The sequence below is a fragment of the Leucopleurus acutus genome, assembly GCF_964270905.1.
Source record: "Leucopleurus acutus genome assembly, chromosome: 15".
NCBI lineage: Eukaryota > Metazoa > Chordata > Mammalia > Artiodactyla > Delphinidae > Leucopleurus > Leucopleurus acutus.
The window spans coordinates 69,721,753-69,743,386 of record NC_139157.1 but is presented as its reverse complement, the minus strand read 5'-3'; the positions used below and the strand labels follow the sequence as shown (position 1 = coordinate 69,743,386).

Sequence of the window (21,634 nt, the reverse complement as noted above, 5' to 3'; positions counted from 1 at the left end):
AATGTTTTACATCAAAAGTTTTTTCTTCCTCTCTCTCTCACTCTCTTTTTCTCTCTCTAACTTCCCACATCAAAAGTTTTAAACTATGCCCAATACAAACATTTTTTCCTCCGAGAAAATATATGGTATTTCACTGTTATCAAATTTCTTTTAAAAAGTACTCTTGACAATAACTCATTTCCACATGGGAAAAAATTTTTTTAATAAAGGATTCTAGAAATCCACATTGACAGGTATTGTAAGACACAGCACATATGTATGTACAAGAGAAAAAGAGACAAATTAGAGGATGTTTTAAATTAAGTTGGAGCTGTACCTGTAGATACTCCTGAAACTCTTCTCTCTTAGACTTTAAGAACTCATAATTTTTTGGGCCAATGATCCTCTTGGAAGGAAGCTGGGCATCAGGAAATGTACCTGAAATTAATATATATGAAAGTTATTACTATGTTCTATTATTTTTTAAACCTAATTTATAATTTACTATGACAACTTCAGATTCCCAGTGCTGCCTTGTAGAGATGTGGCATTATCCTTTATATAATTTTGACAAAATCAGAGAGCTTCAAAAGTCAGAAGACCAGACCAAAGAACTTGACTCTACTGATATCCAAAATATCACCACCCTTCGTTGACACAGATTTATTTAGCCTTCTATACTAGTAAAAAAGCTTCAAAAACTTATCATGAGATTATTTTGAAATTGGTGGGATTCTATTAGACAAAATCTTACTGAAGAAATAAATATCTACTCTCTCATGGAGAAAATGGCAGCATTTTGCCAATGCTATATAAGCTTAAAAACAAAATTTAAAAACCATGGACATGTTTTTTCAGATAGGGCCAACTTTGGACATTTTAGTACCAAAAAGGAAAAATATTGTTGGGAATCCAACCAACTTTGATTGGTCCAGGATTTTAAATTACAGAGATAAATGATCTTTTCTCAACTCTAAATCAAAAGGAAAAGTCTCAGAGAAAGACCAAGACAAGGATGGCATTGTACCAGACTGGCACAGGCAAAGAGAAAACCATTTAAGGACAAGTACAAACTCAAAATCTAGACAAAAAAGTATGGAGTGGGACCTTGTATTTTTTATCTTTCTATAATCTCCTTATTGTGGGCTTTGTTCTTATAGCAGAGTAGAGAAGTTTTCCTGCCCTTTACAATTCAAAACCAGCCTGAATTTGGATCAGGGGACACTCCACAGAACTTTTCTAAAATCAAAAGATTCAGAATACACAATTCAAGCTCAGCAATTTACATACAAAATGACTAGAAATACTTCATGACATAAACCTAATATTAACTAAAATAAATGGACAGATAAGAGAGACTGAGAGGTGAGAGGAAGACTGAAAAGAAAGAGTGCTCTGTTTTTCTGATTGATCTACCCTTAAAAGAAACACACAACTACAAGGTTTTTTTTCCATATCGAAATCTAAGAGCTAAATCAAAACATTTGTCACATTGCATAGAAACATGTTTACCACAGAAGATGATGGCAAAAGAAAAGAGCAACTCAAATGCCTGCTTTAAATTCTCTGCCACTGTCTTTTAAATTTTAATATCATTATTGCTTGAAAAGCAATAAATTTGCATTGTAAAAACTTAAAAAATATAAATAAGCAGAAATGAGATAAAAACAGTACATTCCTATTATCACTAGTAGTGTACACAAGTGTCACTGTTACATTTCCTTAGTACAGTTACTTAAAATTAGAAAGTAATTTCAGAAAGCTGGTTCAACAGCTTCCAAGAAAGCTAATGCTGAAATGTAATGTTTTATACAAAAAGGACAACATACCATGAAATTCTGTTAGTTTTGACTCAAGTACATAGAATTCAAGGTATCTTCTATAGACAGACCAATGTTCAGGCTCATGCCCAACTGCAAAATGAATGAATACACACTGAGAAATAAACAATTTTACAAACTACTACTAAAAGAATGCACTATTTATAACATTAAGTATACAAAGCTGGAAATTATTCCAGTCTTAATAATTTATTATTTCTTGGGAGTTCCCTGGAGGTCCAGTGGTTATGACTCCACACTTCCACTGCAGTGGGCATAGGTTCAATCCCTGGTCAGGGAACTAAGATCCCGCAAGCTGCACAGTGCGGCCAAAAAAAAAAAAAAAAAGAAAGAAAAGAAAGTGCCTTGGGCTTCCCTGGTGGCACAGTGGTTGAGAGTCCGCCTGCCGATGCAGGGGACGCGGGTTCGTGCCCCGGTCCGGGAAGATCCCACATGCCGCAGAGCGGCTGTGCCCATGAGCCATGGCCACTGAGCCTGTGCATCCGGAGCCTGTGCTGCGCAACCGGAGAGGCCACAGCAGTCAGAGGCCTGCGTACCAAAAAAAAAAAAAAAGAAAGAAAATAAAGTGCCTAAGTGCCTAGACAACATGTAAGAAAACTCATTTGCTAATCTAAAAGCATGCTGGAGGGGCAGGGGACAGCTGAAACTCTCCCAAGATGCAGGCAGGGGCAGATGCCATTACTGTCCCCCCACCTACCCTGCTAGCACAGGCAGACAAGCTTGGAAATGGCACCCCACAGCCTTGCTTGGATAGGCAGGGATAAGTGGTTGCAGCACTATCCCACTGCCTTGCTGAAGCCAGAGTAGTTGCAGCGCTCCCTGGCTCCCGGGCTGTGACTGGCAAGCACGAGCAGCTGCAGCATTCTTCCTCTCCCCGCCTAAAGCCAGCTCACTCACATAGGCAAGGCACTCTTCCACTGCACTGCTGAGAGCTGCAAGCACAGGCAGCCTTTCTGACACTGGCCAGCATGCCCTGCCCCCTACACTCACCAGCTGCCTTGCTGAAGCCAGCAGGTGTGTGCAATCCACACAGGGGACACCCCTTGATCACTTGGCCCTGGTGGCTAAGGGAGCTGGCAATACTGAGCTCCACGGGACTGTACCAGTTGGAAAGACAGTTCCTGGAAAGGCACACCGCACCCCAGGGACTGCACAGACAGCACACTAAATAAAACCCCAGTCTTCCTGTGAAAAAGGCCTATTTACTTAGCTTGGAGCTTCAGCCTGAGGGACAGGCTTCAGATTTTCCACACATCTAGGAGCTAAGGAAGAGCACCCAGAGAACGTAAGCAGGGAGACACCATCCCTGCACACCCCCTTGGCCTCACTACAGCTCAATAAGAACTCTCAGGAGCTCATACACTCGTCTAAGCAACTGTGCACCCCGAGGACACCTCCAGATCTCCTAGAATGGAGGCAGGTAGGGATTTTGACTGTGGCCCTGCAGGACTGTATATATCTGCCTACTTTAAAGGCTGCTGCCTAAGTGTCTGGCTTCCCATCAGCCTGAAACGAGGTGATAAACGGGATTCCTCCCCTTGGAACACTAATAGGTCTTGGCACATGCTCCATAACAGGCATATATCAAGAATAAATCAGGCAGTTTAGACAATCACAAAGGTTCAAAAGACAAAGAAGACCTAGGGCAAGGTTGAATTAGAGGGCTAATCACCTACACAGGCCACTCTTCAAGACTGAGAGAGGTAGCTGTTTCCCCTAATACACAGGAAGAAGCACAGAGTCAAGTAAAATGAGGAAACAGGGCTTCCCTGGTGGCGCAGGGGTTGAGAGTCCGCCTGCCGATGCAGGGGACACGGTCCGGGAAGATCCCACATGCCGCGGAGCGGCTGGGCCCATGAGCCATGGCCGCTGAGCCTGCGCGTCCGGAGCCCATGCTCCGCAACGGGAGAGGCCCGTGTACCACAAAAAAAAAAAAAGAAGATAACTTATGGGACCTATAGGATAATATCAAGTGAAATAACACTCGCATTATAGGGGTCCCAAAAGGAGAAGAGAAAAAGGGGCAGAAAAGTTATCTGAAGAAATAATGGCTGAAAACTTCCTTAACCTGGGGAAGGAAACAGACATCCAGGTCCAAGAAGCCCAGAGAGTTCCAAATAACAGGGTCCTCCACAGATCTTTCCTGGATAGCTACAGCTCTATTCCTGGCTTCTGCTGAGATGATTGATCCATGAGTCACATGCCTGATCTCTTCAGCAAACCATTGTTCAGCCACACCCTTGGCTTTTTTCCAGAGCATGATATATGGATAGTTTGAGAATTTTCCAAACCTTCAAGTTCTAGTTCTTTTTTTTTTTTGACTATCCCTATGTCTATTGTTTTTTTAACACTTTTATTGGAGTATAATTGCTTTATAATGGTGTGTTAGTTTCTGCTTTATAACAAAAGTGAATCAGCTATACATATACATATATCCCCATATCTCCTCCCTCTTGTATCTCCCTCCCACCCTCCCTATCCCACGCCTCTAGGTGGTCAAAAGCACTGAGGTGATCTCCCTGTGCTATGCGGCTGCTTCCCACTAGCTATCTATTTTACATTTGATAGTATATATAAGTCCATGCCACTCTCTCACTTCGTCCCAGCTTACCCTTCCCCCTCCCCGTGTCCTCAAGTCCATTCTCTACTTCCGCGTCTTTATCCCTGTCCTGCCCCTAGGTTCTTCATAACCAGTGTTTTTTGTTTGTTTGTTTTTTAGATTCTATATATGTATGTGTTAGCATATGGTATTTGTTTTTCTCTTTCTTACTTACTTCACTCTGTATGACAGACTCTAGGTCCATCCACCTCACTACAAATAACTCAATTTCATTTCTTTTTATTGCTGAGTAATATTCCATTGTATATATGTGCCACATCTTCTTTATCCATTCATCTGTCGATGGACACTTAGGTTGCTTCCATGTCCTGGCTATTGTAAATAGAGCTGCAATGATCATTGTGGTACATGACTCTTTTTGAATTATGGTTTTCTCAGGGTATATGCCCAGTAGTGGGATTGCTGGGTCATATGGTAGTTCTATTTTTAGTTTATTAAGGAACCTCGATACTGTTCTCCAAATGACTGTATCAATTTACATTCCCATCAACAGTGCAAGAGGGTTCCCTTTTCTCCACACCTTCTCCAGCATTTATTGTTTGTAGATTTTTTGATGATAGCCATTCTGATTGGTGTGAGGTGACACCTCATTGTAGTTTTGATTAGCCAAAACAATCTTGAGAAAAAAGAACAAAGCTAGAGGTATCATGCTCCCTGATTTTAAACTGTACTACAAACCTATAATAATCAAACAAGTATGGTACTGGCATAAAAACAGACACATAGATCAATGGAACAGAAGAGAGAGCCCAGAAATAAACCCACACATATATGGTCAATTAATTTATGACAATGGAGGCAAGAATATACAGTGGGGAAAGGAGAGCCTCTTCTGTCCTTTAATAAGTAAACATTGTTGAGCAGCAAACTCAAGTGGAGGAACAAACTCAAGTGTTTTCTACAAATAACTAGTCAGGACTCTTTAAAAAAGTGTCAAGTTCATTAAAGACAAGGGAAGACTGAGAAACTATCACAGAACATAGGAGACTAAGGAGACAAGACTAAATTCAGTGTGGGATCCTGGGTTGGATCCTGAACCAGAAAGAGGGTATTAGTGGGAAAACTGGTGAAATTCAAATGAATATCCCATCAACGCTAATTTCCTGGTTTCAATCATTGTACTATGGTTTTATAAGATGTCAATACAAGGGGAAGCTGGGTAAAGGGTGTATGACAACTTTCTGTACTATTTTTTGCAACCTTTCTGTAACCGTCTTAGTCTGCTCAGGCTGCTATAACAAAACACCATAAACTGGGTGGCTTATTTTATTTTTTTTTTAATTTATTTATTTTATTTATTTATTTTTGGCTGCATTGGATCTTCATTGCTGTGCACAGGCTTTCTCTGGCTGTGTTGAGCAGGGCCTACTCTTCGTTACAATGTGTGGGCTTCTCATTGCAGTGGCTTCTCTTGTTGTGCAGCACGGGCTCTAGGCGCACAGGCATCAGTAGTTGTGGAGCACAGGCTCAGTAGTTGTGGCTTGCAGGCTCAGTAATTGTGGAGCATGGGCTTAGTTGCTGTGCGGCATGTGGGATCTTCCTGGACCAGGGATCGAACCCATGTCCCCTGCATTGGCAGGCAGATTCTTTTTTTTTTTTTTTTTTTTTTTTGCGTTACGCGGGCCTCTCACTGCTGTGGTCTCTCCCGTTGCGGAGCACAGGCTCCGGACACGCAGGCTCAGCAGCCATGGCTCACGGGCCCAGCCACTCCGCGGCATGTGGGATCTTCCCGGACCGGGGCATGAACCCATGTCCCCTGCATCGGCAGGCGGACTCTCAGCCACTGCACCACCAGGGAAGCCCGGCAGGCAGATTCTTAAACACTGCGCCACCAGTGTGACTTATTTTTAAAAATTAAAATAAAAATAGGGACATCCCTGGTGGTCCAGGGGTTAAGACTCCACTCTCCCAAAGCAGGGGGCCTGGGTTCGATCCCTGGTCAGGGAACTAGAGCCCACATGCAGCAACTAAGAACCCACATGCCACAACTAAAGATCCCACAGGCAGCAATGAAGATCCCACACACAGCAGCAAAGATCCCGCGTGCCGCAACCAAGATCCGGCGCGGTCAAATAAATAAATAAATAAATAAAATTAGGGCTTCCCTGGTGGCTCAGTGGTTAAGAATACGCCTGCCAATTCAGGGGACATGGGTTTGATCCCTGGTCCGGGAAGATCCCACATGTAGTGGAGCTACTAAGCCCATGGGCCACAACTACTGAGCCTGAGCTCCAGAGCCTGTGAGCCACAACTACTGAGCCTGTGCACCACAACTACTGAAGCCCGTGCTCCTAGAGCCCGTGCTCCACAACAAGAAAAGCCACCACAATGAGAAGCCCACACACCGCAACAAAGAGTTAGCCCCTGCTCGCTGCAACTAGAGAAAGCCTGCGTGCAGCAACAAAGATCCAATGCGGCCAAAAATTAATAAATAAATTTTTAAAAAAAATTTTATAAACTAAAATTAAAATAAATGGTGTTGGGAAAACTGAACAGCTACATGCAAAAGAATGAAACTGGACCACTATCTTACACCATGTAAAAAAATTAACTGAAAATAAATTAAAGATTTGCATGAAAGACTTGAAACCATAAAACTCCTAGAAGAAAACACAGGTGGCAAGCTCCCTGACATTGGTTTTAGTGATTTTTTTGTTTTCATCTGACTCTAAAGGCAAGGGAAACAAAGCAAAAATAAACAAATGGGACTACATCAAACAAAAAGATTTTGCACAGTGAAGGAAACCATCAACAATACAAAAAGGCAATCTACTGAATGGGAGAAGGTATTTGCAAAGCATATAATCTAATAAGGGCTTGATATCCCATATACATAAAGAACTCACACAATTCAATAACAAAAACACCTATTAAAAAATGGACAGATGATCTGAATAGACATTTTTCCAAAGAATACATATAGATGGCTAAACAGACACATGATAAGACGCTCAACATCACTAATCATCAGGGAAATGCAAATCAAAACCACAATGAGATACCACCTCACACCTGTCAGAATGGCCACTGTGAAAAAGACAAGAAATAACAAGTGTTGATGAGGATGTGGTAAAAAGGGAACCCTTGTGTACTGCTGGTGGGAATGTAAATTGGTGCAGTCACTATGGAAAACAGTATGGAAGTTCCTCAAAAAATTACAAACAGATTTACCATATCATCCGACAATTCCACTGCCGGGTATCTATCCAAAAAAACACTAATTCGAAAAGATATATGCACTCCTATATTCACTGCAGCATTATTTGCAATAAACAAGACATGGAAACAACCTAAATGTCCATCAACAGATGAATGGATAGAGAAGGTGTGGTATATGTATACAATGGAATACTACTCAGCCATTTAAAAAGAATGAAATCTTGCCATTTGTAACAACATGGATGGACCTTGAGGGTATTAAGCTGAATGAAATAAGTCAAAGAAAGACAAATAGCACATGATTTCACTTATACATGGAATCTAAAAAACAAAACAAACAAACCAAAACAAAATGCAGACTCATACAGGGATCAGACGGGTGGCTGCCAGAGAAGGACAAAATGGGTGAAGGTGATCAAGTAGTACAAACTTCCAGTTATAAAATAAATAAGTCATAGGGATATAAAGTACAGCATGGAGAACACAGTCAATAATATTGTATTAACTTTGTATGGTGAAGGACGGTAACCAGACTTATTGTGGTGATCATTTTGCAGTGTATCCAAATGCAGAATCACTATATTGAATCACTATATTGTACCTAAAACTAATGTAATAATGTATGTCAATTATACCTCAATAAAAAGCAATTTATTTATATTGATAGGGATTTATATCTGAATAGTCAAACATTTTAAATAATTTTCTGAGAGCCAAGAACATTGAGAGAAAAGCCAGATTTTAAGTACTAGGCACAGCAAAGAATTGAATCCAGAAGTTAACTAGGGTATTCCTTTCCAAATTCTTTTTAACACTTAAAATTCCTATCAGCAGAAACAGCAGACAAAAGACGTAAGCGACTGTGTTTGAAACTGAAATGAAACTCTAATATCGACAAAGGTTTGTCTGTATACTTATTAAAATGCTGAGATAGAACAGCATCTAGCAAGACCGAACAGAAGTTACAGCAAAATCCAGTAGCAGTGACTCAGAACTGAAGAGAACAAGATCCTGCCTGGTATTTAACTACAATAGGGAATATCATTGCTAGCTACTCTGAGCATTCTTCCTTCCCCATTCCTATACTTTATGTTCCTATGCATGAAACAGGATCAGCTTCTGAGAAAAATCAAACACCTAATACTTCTTGAAAAATAAATAAGGGGAATCATTAGCACTGACCTTCATCTTATCACTTCGTCACTCCTCTCTCGAAACCATTTCCTAACCCTGCCACTTTTTCCTTCTTTCCTCACAGACTGTCCCTTCTTCCTGAGGTCAACTTTATTTTTCTGCTCATCATTCCCAAAATGTGCACAACTTTGATGTGTTTTTGCTTATACAGACTGCCCACTCTCTTGGACAAAGCCCAGGGTGGCGAATATTTATCCTGCTGTGGATGCTGTTTACCCCTGTCTCGACTGTAACACACGGATGAAATAACCAAAAGAAAAAAGACAGCAAAACATAAAGAAAACTTGTAAAGTTGTGTTTGATCATATTTTTACCAATTATTATTAGCCCACAACAATGGAGGGGGAGAAATGCTGTCTTAATCATTTTAATACCTGATTAGTGCTATATGCATTAATAATATTAATACCTGCTCGTCTATCATTTCTTTCAACATCAATACAAAACACTGGTATTCTCTCCTTTTTCTCCTTCCTTTCAGAGGAGGTATCTTCAAAAAAGTCTACATATGGAATGCTAATTTTCCATGCAGCAAGGTTTCGAGGAGTATTAGGTGTGTTCACAGCTTCCACTGGAGAATCATCTTCCATTACAACAATACCTTCTTCAATCTGGAAAAAAAATCATCAGAAAAAAAAATTAATACTTCCAGGACCTTTATACCTATAGCATATGAGATGTAACTACAAAGTAATATGCCCATATAAAGTCTATAATTTTTTAATACTTTTGAAATTAAGTGATATCAAATTTTCTACTGAAAAGGTTAAGGACAAAAAACTAAAACTAACAAGTTACTAGCATCAACTCCAGGTTTTGTTGCATCACCAATATATGAAAATTCAACAGAATATAAGACACTTCAGCAATTACTGGAAAAGATATTAAAAATACACAAATACAGAAAAATATTTAACTCTGGTAATAAGAAGTAGAAACTACTGTACTGATATCTTTCATTTAGGAATGTAAAATTTTATAACAGCCACTGATGGAAACTGCACAGATAAACCGGATATGCAATATATTGTTGGTTACAAGATATACCTGTACGATCCTTTTAGAAAGCGTTTTGCCCATATACATTTATCAATATAAGAAGCCATAAAACGGTTTCAACCAAGTTAATTCCATTTCTGGCAACTTATTCTAACACAAGCATTTATTTTAGACAAATTTTTTTAAACTGTGAAAAAGGCACAAGTATAAATATATTCACTGCAGCATTAGACAATATAAAATTAGAAAAAAGGTCTGAAAGGGACCCACCTCTATATAATTAAGATTGTTTTTTCATCTCCTAGCTTCTAAAATTTTAATAATATAAATATTTAAAATAAATATTCTTTAAAGTATTACTTGAAGAACAATTATTTTAAAAAAAGCAGTGTTAAACATGTTCTAGAAATAAACATGCAGAAAGAAGGGGAAAAAAATGTCTGTCTTCACTAAATCGGAAAAGAATCTCTGAATCGGCACATTATAACACCTGGTCACCTAGACATCTCTGATTCATGTTAAAGGGGGCAAAATTTTACAGATAAAACACAACCATCTTGAACACACTTTTTTAAGGAAATGAGTCAAAGGTTGTAGCGCTTAAGAGAATTCTGAACAGTCTAGTCAGAGCAAACCAGTAGAGAAGAGGTATTTCTTTCCAGAATTCTAGTACCCTACCTTCACTCTCCATTCTACTCTCTTCCCACACCTGGTAGCCAACTCTCTTCTAAGTGAATTCTTTTCCTCCCCCACTAAGTCCCTTGGCAATTATCCCTTTTTCTGTTCCTGTCCTAAAATGGCCTTCTGTCACCCCTAATAAGACTGTTAAGAATCTTAGGAAGACTTCTTAATGCTCTGTTGAAAACAAAAATGTCTTCCAGGCCTAAAACAATGAAACTGTAAAAACAGACGATAAGTGTTATTCTTGCCTTTTGGGGACAAGGCTATCTATCTCCTTACAAACCTGGAAGAAAAACAGAGAAGCATGTGTGAGGGAAACACCCACTCCGCTGCTTGGAATCTGAGGTACAGGGCAGCATTTTCCATGGTTATTACAACTGTAATTTTGTTAACAGACTTGGCTTTTGACGAGAAATGGTAAAATGAATCATAAAATGATAGAAAATTTGTTTAACAAGCTGACTAAAAGCCAAGAAATGGGACATTCTTAAATAAAAATCAATCTAAGAAACAAAATAGAAAAAAAATTCTTAACATAAAAATATCAATAAAAGACAAAGAACAAAGTTTAATATTTTATTACTGCTACCATTTAAATGGTGTTTATATCAAAAAAGTAAATGAAAAATCTCTAGGGCAATATTTAAGAATTTTCAGGGATTCCTTTAATATTATTTAAAAATATATAACCAAAATTTTATAAAAAGGAAAACCAAGTGCTTTCTCATTTTCAAACAGATGTTCCCTCTACAAAGAAGATAGGGAATAAAACAGGCAGAGGGTAAAAGGCAAAGAGATGTCCCCCTATTTCCTTGAGAAATACTATAATTTAACTCATTATTAGCCTTTCCTATGTTGGGGATAACTGCCAATATACCAATGGGCGTATTACGTTCCAGAAGTTTATCTGTGAGTCAGTTCTGAACTTGGACAGAAATGCATTTTCAGACAGACCCAACCTTACATAGAAGACTTTGGTTCCCAGGCCAGTATACATATGCCAATTTAACTTATAATTTATCTGATGGTATTATAACACTGTATAGTACTTACTGCACTTACTGTGTGCTGGGCACTGTCCCAAGTGCTTCATATATATCACTTATTAATCCTCACAACACCCATATACAAGCTAGATACTATTATCCCCATTTCACATGTGAGGAAGTTAAATCAAAATAAAATTAAGCAATTTACCCAAGGTCACATAGCAAGGAGGCACTGCTACCAAATGATCAGGTCAAGTTGATCCTTTTTCTAAAAAAATAAAAATCTTCCAGGTCTCAATTTTGGATCACATACCACTTTAGCCCTGGCAGTGAGACTGGCAATTTCCCTTTCCCATACACTTCCTAAACAAGGCAAAGGAGATTTCCCCGAGGTCCCACAGTTTAGAACTAGCACAGTACCCCCAAATCCTAAGTGGGACTATCTTGGTCTGGTTTAACACCCTAGCCACCTCCTGTCTTTTCTCTTCAGAGTACTAACAATTAGTTTGCCCTCTTACCCTACTTTCCATTATTACTATCTTTGCTTCCAATCAAGAATTTCCAAGACAACCCTTAGAATGGGAGAAAATATTTGCAAATGAAGCAACTGACAAGGGATTAATCTCCAAAATATACAAACAGCTCATGCAGCTCAATATCAAAAAAATAAATAACCCATTCAAAAAATGGGCAGCTCTAAATAGACATTTCTCCAAAGAAGACATACAGATGGCCAAAAAGCACATGAAAAGATGCTCAACATCACTATTAGAGAAATGCAAATCAAAACTACAATGAGGTATCACCGCACACCAGAGAGAATGACCATCGTCAAAAAATCAACAAACAAGACTTCCCTGGTGGCTCGGTGGCTAAGAATCCGCCTGCCAACACAGGGGACACAGGTTCGATCCTTGGTCCAGGAAGATCCCACATGCTGTGGAGCAACTAAGCCTGTGTGCCACAACTACTGAGCCTATGCTCTAGAGACCACGAGCCACAACTACTGAAGCCCGCACGCCTAGAGCCTGTGCTCTGCAACAAGAGAAGCCACTGTGGTGAGAAACCCGCACACTGCAACGAAGAGCAGCCCCTGCTTGCTGCAACTAGAGGAAGCCCACACACAGCGACGACCCAATGCAGCCAAAAATAAATATAAAAATTTAAAAAAAAAATCTACAAACAATAAATGCTGGAGAGGGTGTGGAGAAAAGGGAACCCTCCTACGCTGTTGGTAGGAATGTAAATTGGTACAGCCACTATGGAGAACAGTATGGAGGTTCCTTAAAAAACTAAAATTAGAACTACCATATGACCCAGCAATCCCACTCTTAGGCATACACCCAGAGGAAACTATAATTCAAAAAGATACATGCACCCCAATGTTCATTGCAGCACTATTTACAATAGCCAGGACATGGAAGCAACCTAAGTGTCCATCAACAGAGGAATGGATAAAAGAAGATGTGGTACATATATACAATGGAATATTACTCAGCCATAAAAAAGAAAAAAATAATGCCATTTGCATGGATGGACCCAGAGATTGTCATACTGAGTGAAGTAAGTCAGACACAGAAAGACAAATATCTCATGATATCGCTTATATGTGGAATCTAAAAAAAAAGCATACAAATGAACTTATTTACAAAATAGAAGTAGAGTCACAGATGCAGAAAACAAACTTATGGTTAGCGGGGTAAGGTGGGGGATAAATTGGGAGATAGACTGACGTATACACACTACTATATATAAAATAGATAACTAATAAGAACCTGCTGTATAGCACAGGGAACTCTATTCAACACTATGTAATAGCCTATATGGGAGAAGAATCTAAAAAAAAAAAAGAATGTATATGTGTATATGTATGACTGATTCGCTTTGCTGTACACCTGAACTAACACAACATTGTAAATCAACTATACTCCATTAAAAATTAAACAAAAAATTATACTTCAATAAAAAATAAGTAAATAAAGACCAATAAAGAATTTCCTTCCTCCTTGGGCCACTACAAAACAGAACAAACTTTCTCAGCTTTTTAAAGATAGCCTCCTGGATTTGCCTGGTGGCGCAGTGGTTAAGAATCCACCTGCCAATGCAGGGGACAAGGGTTCGATCCCTGGTCCAGAAGATCCCACATGCCACAGAGCAACTAAGCCCATGTGCCACGACTACTGAGCCTGCACTCTAGAGCCCGCAAGCCACAACTACTGAAGCCCACGCGCCTAGAGCCCGTGCAGACAAAAAAAAGCCTCCTATTCCTGAAGCAAAACTATAGCTTGTATTTCAAGTAATTGGGAAGAACAAAAAAGAAAAAGTACATCTTTCCCCATAAAAATTATGTTTCGAGTTCACAATAACATGGGTAAATGCTTTTGTTATATTAAATTATATTTAAGTTATATTTTGTTATATTAAGTGGGCAGAGATCAGGATAGCAATCTACATATAGCCTAATTTATGGGGTGGGAAGGGGAAAGATATTTTTAAAAAACAGAATCACAAGAATGTTAATAGAAGTAGTTATTGGGTGGCAGAATTACGGGTGGTATTTTAAATTTTTTTCTACTTTTCTATACTATTAAAAAATTGAGGGCTTCCCTGGTGGCGCAGTGGTTGAGAGTCCGCCTGCCGATGCAGGGGACGCGGGTTCGTGCCCCGGTCCAGGAAGATCCCACATGCCGCGGAGCAGCTGGGCCCGTGAGCCATGGCCGCTGAGCCTGCGCGTCCGGAGCCTGTGCTCCACAACGGGAGAGGCCACAGCAGTGAGAGGCCCGCGTACCGCAAAAAAAAAAAAAATTGAGATGCTTAAAATCTAAAATCATAAACATTGTTTTTTTTAAAAGACTCCCTCCTCTGGTCTACTGTCTTTCTTCTACCCATACTTTTAAGGAAAATATGGGCATGAAAAGAATGCTGTATTTGGATTATCTAAAAAGAAAAAAAAGGATTAAATAAGTTTTTCTTCCATTAAAATTATTGTGAAGAAGCAATGAATCTTTTTAACAATTTATCAGTACAAAGGGACAAAGGTTGAAAGGAAGGGGTAAAGAGGAAAAATAGGTTTATTTACTCTTCTCTCCCCACTTCCTTCTTCTTGGTCATTACCAATCCAATCACTAATATTCATCCCTTTTATACCCAGGATAGTAAATTTCTTAAGAGCAAAGTTTAGGTCTTAATCAGCTTTTTATCTCCAGTGTTGAGACATTAAAAGGCAAAATGAAGATCCAGGATGTCTGTTCAATAAAGATTTTTTAAACAAATGCAAAGTACAAATGAGATAATATCTGCCTTTATAGAACTCCTTAATTGGTAGGAAAGACAATCATAAACATACTTTCAAATACATAAATTAAATCGTAATTTCAGGGAATTCCCTGGCAGTCCAGTGGTTAGGACTCGGAGCTTTCACTGCCAGGGCCCGGATTCAATCCCTGGTGGGGGAACTAAGATCCCACAAGTCCTGCTGCGCAGCCAAAAAAAAAAAAATCGTAATTTCAAACACAACGTGGTACATGTTTTAACATATGATCTAACAGAAGCAAAAAAAGGAGGGAATGTTCAATTCTGCTTGGGGACTCAGGTAGGGGCTTATGGGAAGAAACTAGATTCTGAAAGATAAGTATGAATTTTCTAGGTAAATAAAGGGGGAAAAAGGCATTTCAAGCAAAACAACATGTGAAAAGACAGAGAAATAAAATAGCATGGAGGGTGTAATGTGCTTATAAATCTGGGATCTTGTTAAAATGTAAATTATGATTCAACAGGTCTAGGATGAAGCCTGAGATTCTGTACTGATAACAAGCTCCCAGGTAATGCTGATGCTGCTGGTCCACAGATCACAGTCTGAATATCAAGGGGTTAGGTCGGACATCGATTAACACAACTCCGTGTGCCTGGCCATGTGGTTAGAAAGAGATAAGATCAGGATATGAAGTAAAAGCTTAATCAAAACGTGGTAAATTGTTTGACTATTTAGCAGTATATCAGCTTAACAGAAACCATCTGGCCTTTGTAATCAATAACTTAGTGCTCAGGAATTTAAAAAATTAGATTAGCACCATGAAACTGTAATGACTAGTGAAAGAATGGGAAACATAAACAAAATCTGAAGTAAGAAGTTAAGATTAAAAAAAAGGGAAAATAACAAGCGTAACCAATTTTTTATGCCACATTAAGTCTGAAATTATACATACAACAAACTGAAGAATTTTTACTTACAAAGTCATCTTCACCTTCAGCTAAGCCATAATTAGGCAACATAGCTCCCTCCATTGTGGTGCTCTTGAAGACTCCTTTAATTTTGCTACCTATTCGGCTAATTCCAAATGATTCTCCTCTCTTCTGTGTGCTCCTAAATATTAAACAAAAATGTATCAAGAACACAGTAAATTATTACATTATCACAACGGTCCAGTTTACTGTAAACAATAATAAAAATGGTTGCAAAAAGGGTAAACTGAAGGTATAGCTAAACATAACTTTTTGGAGTTCTCAGTCATAGATTGTCTCAACATCTCTATAGCCAAAAGTGACAGAACATTTAAAGTTTAAATTTGAGGGGATGAATAAATGGGACAATATTTATTAACAAACATTTGAAATTTACCTACTATTTAACCTTAAAACATTAACTGAACTAAAAAGAATAAAAGATGAGAGCCCCCTAGTGGTGCATATTTCTTACTGCCATACATTTTTTGAAATAAATTAAAAATGTGGTTAGACCAACGTTCAAAATAGACTATCCTATTCAAACTGTACTGTACTGCTAAAAAAGCACAGTGTAACAGGAAAAAAAAACAAAACAATGACCTTCTCAGTACTTCATTGTTAGATGGAAAAACAAAAAAATTCTGAAAATTTTCTTCAACTTTATAATCATAGAAATACTCAAAAGAAGAATGAAGTATAAAATACACCATATATAACTTCAAAATAATAACAAGAAAAAATAAAATGCCAAAGGGAAGGGTTAGCAATGAACATAAAGATAAAAGCAAATGTAGCCTAAGGAAGAAGCTTGCTCTGCCATATATATTAAATAATGGTTTTGTAATTTTTTTCAAAAGTGAATTTCTAAAAGCAACAACAAAAATATGCCAAAAAGCAGCAAAAATTTCCTCCACTACAGCCTACTTATTATTGCCTCATGTTTCAACAAATAAAAACATAACTTTTATCCAATTTAAAACTCACTATGTAATACTGCCCTTACGACAGATGTCCAAAGAAAAATGACCATTTTAAAATTCAAGGAGATTGGTGTTGAAGGCCTAACTTAACGAATAGCTATTATTCCTATAAGAAAACGTGTTTATAAAAATAATGCAACAGGGCTTCCCTGGTGGCACAGTGGTTGAGAGTCCGCCTGCCGATGCAGGGGATACGGGTTCATGCCCCGGTCCAGGAAGATCCCACATGACGCGGAGTGGCTGGGCCAGTGAGCCATGGCCGCTGAGCCTGCGCGTCCGGAGCCTGTGCTCCGCAACGGATGAGGCCACAACAGTGAGAGGCCCGTGTACCGCAAAAAATAAATAAATAAAATAATAATAATAATGCAACAGTTACAGAAATAAAAGTAAATTAATAAAGTGTCAAATGCACCAGTATATTAGTGATATGTGCATTTTATACATGTTCAAGGAGTAAATCAAACTTATTTTAAAACTGGAAAAACTCTAATAGTAAGTAGTAGTAGTAAAAAGGATACTTAAACTAGAATATTGTTTTACTTAAACAAGCATGCAATTAGTGTTTTTAAAAAATCCAGGATTATAAATATAACTTTCTATGAGAGAAGAAATTTTTCTGAAAAAAAATATGAAAATCTTAACAAAATATTATTAAAATCTCAGAATCTAGATAGATTATGCTAGTAGACCTAGATTATAAAACAGTTGGGCTTTTTGAAATGACATATTTTTTAAATATTTCACTTGTGATTACGCCCAGAAATACTGAAATATTGTACTTCTTGCTTTAAAGAAAGTTCTTTAAACACAAATAATTCTAAAAGAAATTTAGCAAGATCAATAATAACAACAACAACAAAGAATGAGTCAACAGCCTTAAAAAGCTAAACACTGGATTTTTCACTTTATTTTTATGCTGGCATTTTAATTTTCTGATGACATATATAATGCTATTTCAAAAAGGAGACCTCTAGAATAAAAGTAGAGGTTAATCTTAAAAGGATGTCCCAGAGCATTCCCTGGTGGCCTAGTGGTTAGGATTCTAGGCTTTCACTGCCCTGGCCCAGGTTCAATCCCTGGTCCAGGAACTAAGATCCCTCAAGCTGTGCGGCGTGGCCAAAAAAAAAAAAAAAAAAGGATATCCCAAATACCTGATATAAAGGCAGTAATTGGAGTTAAACAGATAATTTATACAGAAAAGAATCACATGCTGTCTCAAGACTTACCGAAAATCATCCAAACTTAGGCTACTTCTGCAATAACAAACATGTGAAATTACACAAGGAAAAGAGAAAGAGAAAGCCCAGATATTAAACAAGTTTCACTTTAGAACATAAAACAAAATTTAAAAATTACACAGATGGATAGCATTATGAATAGCATGATAAAGGAAAGAGAAACAAACACAATGGCTATTTTGGGGGGGTTGGGATCTGAATTCTAGATCATTTTAAAGAAAGTTTTTAAAAACTCTATGTCAGGAAATAATTCTGTTTTTTTGCCCTCATTTAGGCAAACCATTTGTTTGATACAGTGGAAAATATTCAGAGACTAAGCCACCAAAAACTTGGCATCGAAAACAAACTTGTATTTTCTAATATGGAATTCATGTCTATATTAGATATAATTGTGCATGCTCCACACATTTTTAGTTTGACTATTTTTTTAAGTTATGACTTAAGCTAAGAAGCAAAGTTAACAAAAGATCCCTAAATATTTTTTAAGTTATGCTTTAAGTATGGAATGAAACAGAAGAGTAGGTTAATATTAATTAACATGTATTAAAATTTTACTTTTTAAATGCAATTAAATAGAATGTAGACATAAAATATATGAATAAACATTTTACATATTTTAAGTCATCTAACAGCAAATCAGCAATGCTACCCTAAATTTTCAATGAAAGAATGTTAAGAAAGGCTTTTACTTATTCTATTGATATATAGGTAAATCAATCAAGTATCACAGAAGCAGAGTCCTGACAAGACTGATAGCTAACGTTAAGAGTCAGGTCAATATAAAGAAAAACATATTTTAAAAGACTATAAGCAGTACCCAGAATGAAAACAACCCATATTTTCTTCCTATTAATTTTATATTCTAAAGCCAGCAAAATTAGTGCCTTCATATGTTGAAGACAACTAGGTGTTCGCCAAGTGGCAAAGACAGCTTTCCATCTCTGAGGTTATGACTCTGACTTACACTTAGCTACTCAGCAGGCTAATAAGGTAAAAGAACCACTTCCTCTTTCGCAGTCCTATACAGGAGTTTCACTAAAATTAATAAATGGGAAAAAAACAAACTACTCTCTAAAACTGAGTTATCTGTGGATTTCAATTATGCATGCAGTCCATAGTCTCCAATAAAGCAGGTGATCAAGCAATAATAATTATGAGATTAACAAGGCAATGGTGTATATATCTTGTTAAATTTTTCTGAAAGAATGTCAGGCATTTTCACATTACTATATGTAGTATAGCTCCACAATTCCTTAGTAATCCTGTCTACTTATGTAGCAAGGAAACCAGATTAATAAAGATAATGATGTTATCACAGAATGATTAGCGTCAACAAGAACCAAAAAAAAGAAAAACATATATATGATTGAATATACCTACCTGTTGAGTTTTGAATTGCGTGTTGGTGATTCTGCACCTCTTAAAAGTTGTCTGAAATACTTAAAAAATAATTATGATTTATTAAACCAATATTTGATATTGAAACTTGCTACTTCATCTTACTGATTTGAGCTTAAAGGAAACATTACTTAAATCAAGTGAATACAACCACAGTCAAACAGAGTAAGGATTAAGATATTGCAAATGGAGGTATTCAAGCCACTTGACTTCTACAAGTCTGTAAATAACGTATATACAAGAAGAATGGGGGACTTCCCTGGTGGTCCAGCGGTTAAGACTCTGTGTTCCCAATGCAGGGGACCTGGGTTCGATCCCTGATCAGGGAACTAGATCCTGCATGCTGCAACTAAAGATCGTGTGTGCCGCAACTAAGACCAGCTCAGCCAAATAAATAAATAAATAAATATTTTAAAAGGAAGAAGAATGAGGTTTCTACATCACCACTACAAAGCCACTCAGGCATATGGCAAATCAGATAGACCAATTTGGTTGCAATCTTCTAGTCACATATATACAAACATGGTTTTGGTATTAAGAATTGTTTTTATAACCAGCTTCTAATCTCCATTAACTTATGTAGTGGAAAATAGTATTCATTTTCTTAATTAACCATGTTTTATTTTTCTGTTTATTTTGTTATTTGTATTACTCATGTAACAATATCAAAGCCACTAATAAATTTTGAGGAAAAATCTTCAAACAAGATTAATATTTTGACTAACCTCATCACTGTGGCAAAACATAGGAGTAAACACATTTTCCAAGAGAGAAAGTACATGTTCATATGCTTCAAAAAGACATCTCATAGTCTGAAGTTTCACAACATCTATATATGGGCCTTCAGCAACTGTTAAAAAAATTATATTGTAAAAATTGTTTATGAAAAGCACAAATACATTATATATTAGTTTAAAGTTTATTACAGTGAAAAGAGCATACAAACAATACTAAGACTGTTTTGCAGAAAATCCACTGTAAGGTACAGATCACACTAGAGAGGAATTAGAACAACCAAGCTCCAGTTCTGGCAAGTATTAGTTATGTGAATTGTGAATAAGTTTCTTCATCAAAGCTTTCATCTTGTTAGTAAAATAGGATAATGCCTGCCTGTGTATCTCACACAGCTGTTGCAATAAGCAGGGAATACAAGAGAAAACTCTGAAAAGAGTAAAAGAGCTACAGAATTCATCCTCATCTTTTACTTACTTTTTTGAATCTCTTCTACAATGAAGGGATCAAATCGAATTTTGTCAATACTTTCATCCAAACAATATGTTTTATAAATCTTTTGCAACTCTTCATGAAGAGACAGCATCTCATCATTTGATAACTCTGGTCGCAAAATTCTGTCATTGAATTCCTCTAGCAAATTCGGAAAGAATAAAAAAAAAAGAATTATTTTCATAGAATAAAACTACTCAATGAAAACTTCATGTTCCCACTCTAATTGTAATCAATATTAAAAGCAGCAAATATAAGCAATCTACTCATCATTTTAACCTTTTTAAAAAGATTTAATTGGGAGTAAAACAACTGCTGAGATGAAAGAGAAGCTCAATCAAATATTTTATATATGAATATAAAATGCATAAATATTTCCATAGCAATACAAATTTTCTAAAATTTAGAATAATAAACACACTTGTAAAATTCTGTTTAAAGAACATATTGGATTAATTTCTTATACCAAGGGTCTTTAATATTTTGAAATCTGATTCCCTAAATAACAGTGAAAACTAAGGCTTTTTTTAGTCCCAATGTTTTTAAACAATATTTCTGTCCATCATGGAGGCTGTAGACTAGTGATGGAGCTCAGAGTCTGAACAAATCAATCTTTTTTTCCTAAAATGTGAAAGAACAGCATTAGGAAAGCCGAAATATTGACTACCTTTTTTTTTTTTTTTTTTTTTTTTTTTTTTTGCGGTACGCGGGCCTCTCACTGTGGTGGCCTCTCCCGTTGCGGAGCACAGGCTCCGGACGCGCAGGCTCAGCGGCCATGGCTCACGGGCCCAGCCGCTCCACGGCATGTGGAATTCTCCCGGACCAGGGCAAGAACCCGTGTCCCCTGCATCGGCAGGCGGACTCTCAACCACTGCGCCACCAGGGAAGTCCTTGACTGCGTTTTTTTTTTTTTTTTTACTACAAGAGGTAATATGGAGTTTACCCCTTAATTCTTAATTATCCAAACTGAAACCCAGTGAGGTAAGGAAGGAGTTTTTAAAACAAGAAAAAACTGGAAGAGAACATATAAGATCTTTGGGATGATAGCAAATTCATATAATTGGAGTCTCAAAAAGAAAGGAGAGAGAAAATAAGGCAGAATACTTGA

General features: G+C 37.4%; 1 protein-coding gene across 5 annotated transcripts in view; it reads right to left on the bottom strand.

Annotated features, from left to right (window-relative positions):
• The window catches only part of SNX14 (sorting nexin 14), a 67,611-nt gene that overhangs the window by 11,871 nt on the left and 34,106 nt on the right, over positions 1–21,634 (bottom strand). For 3 of the 5 annotated variants that reach the window (XM_082855357.1, XM_082855361.1, XM_082855358.1), the window contains exons 13-20: positions 20,512–20,667; positions 20,028–20,152; positions 19,285–19,343; positions 17,893–17,919; positions 15,693–15,825; positions 9,203–9,404; positions 1,809–1,892; positions 317–417 (exon numbers count right to left, since the gene is read on the bottom strand). In XM_082855357.1, the coding sequence (XP_082711483.1) occupies positions 317–417; positions 1,809–1,892; positions 9,203–9,404; positions 15,693–15,825; positions 17,893–17,919; positions 19,285–19,343; positions 20,028–20,152; positions 20,512–20,667 (887 nt within the window). The remainder of the gene's footprint in view (positions 1–316; positions 418–1,808; positions 1,893–9,202; positions 9,405–15,692; positions 15,826–17,892; positions 17,920–19,284; positions 19,344–20,027; positions 20,153–20,511; positions 20,668–21,634) is intronic. The other 2 variants (XM_082855359.1, XM_082855360.1) reach the window with 1 other exon arrangement.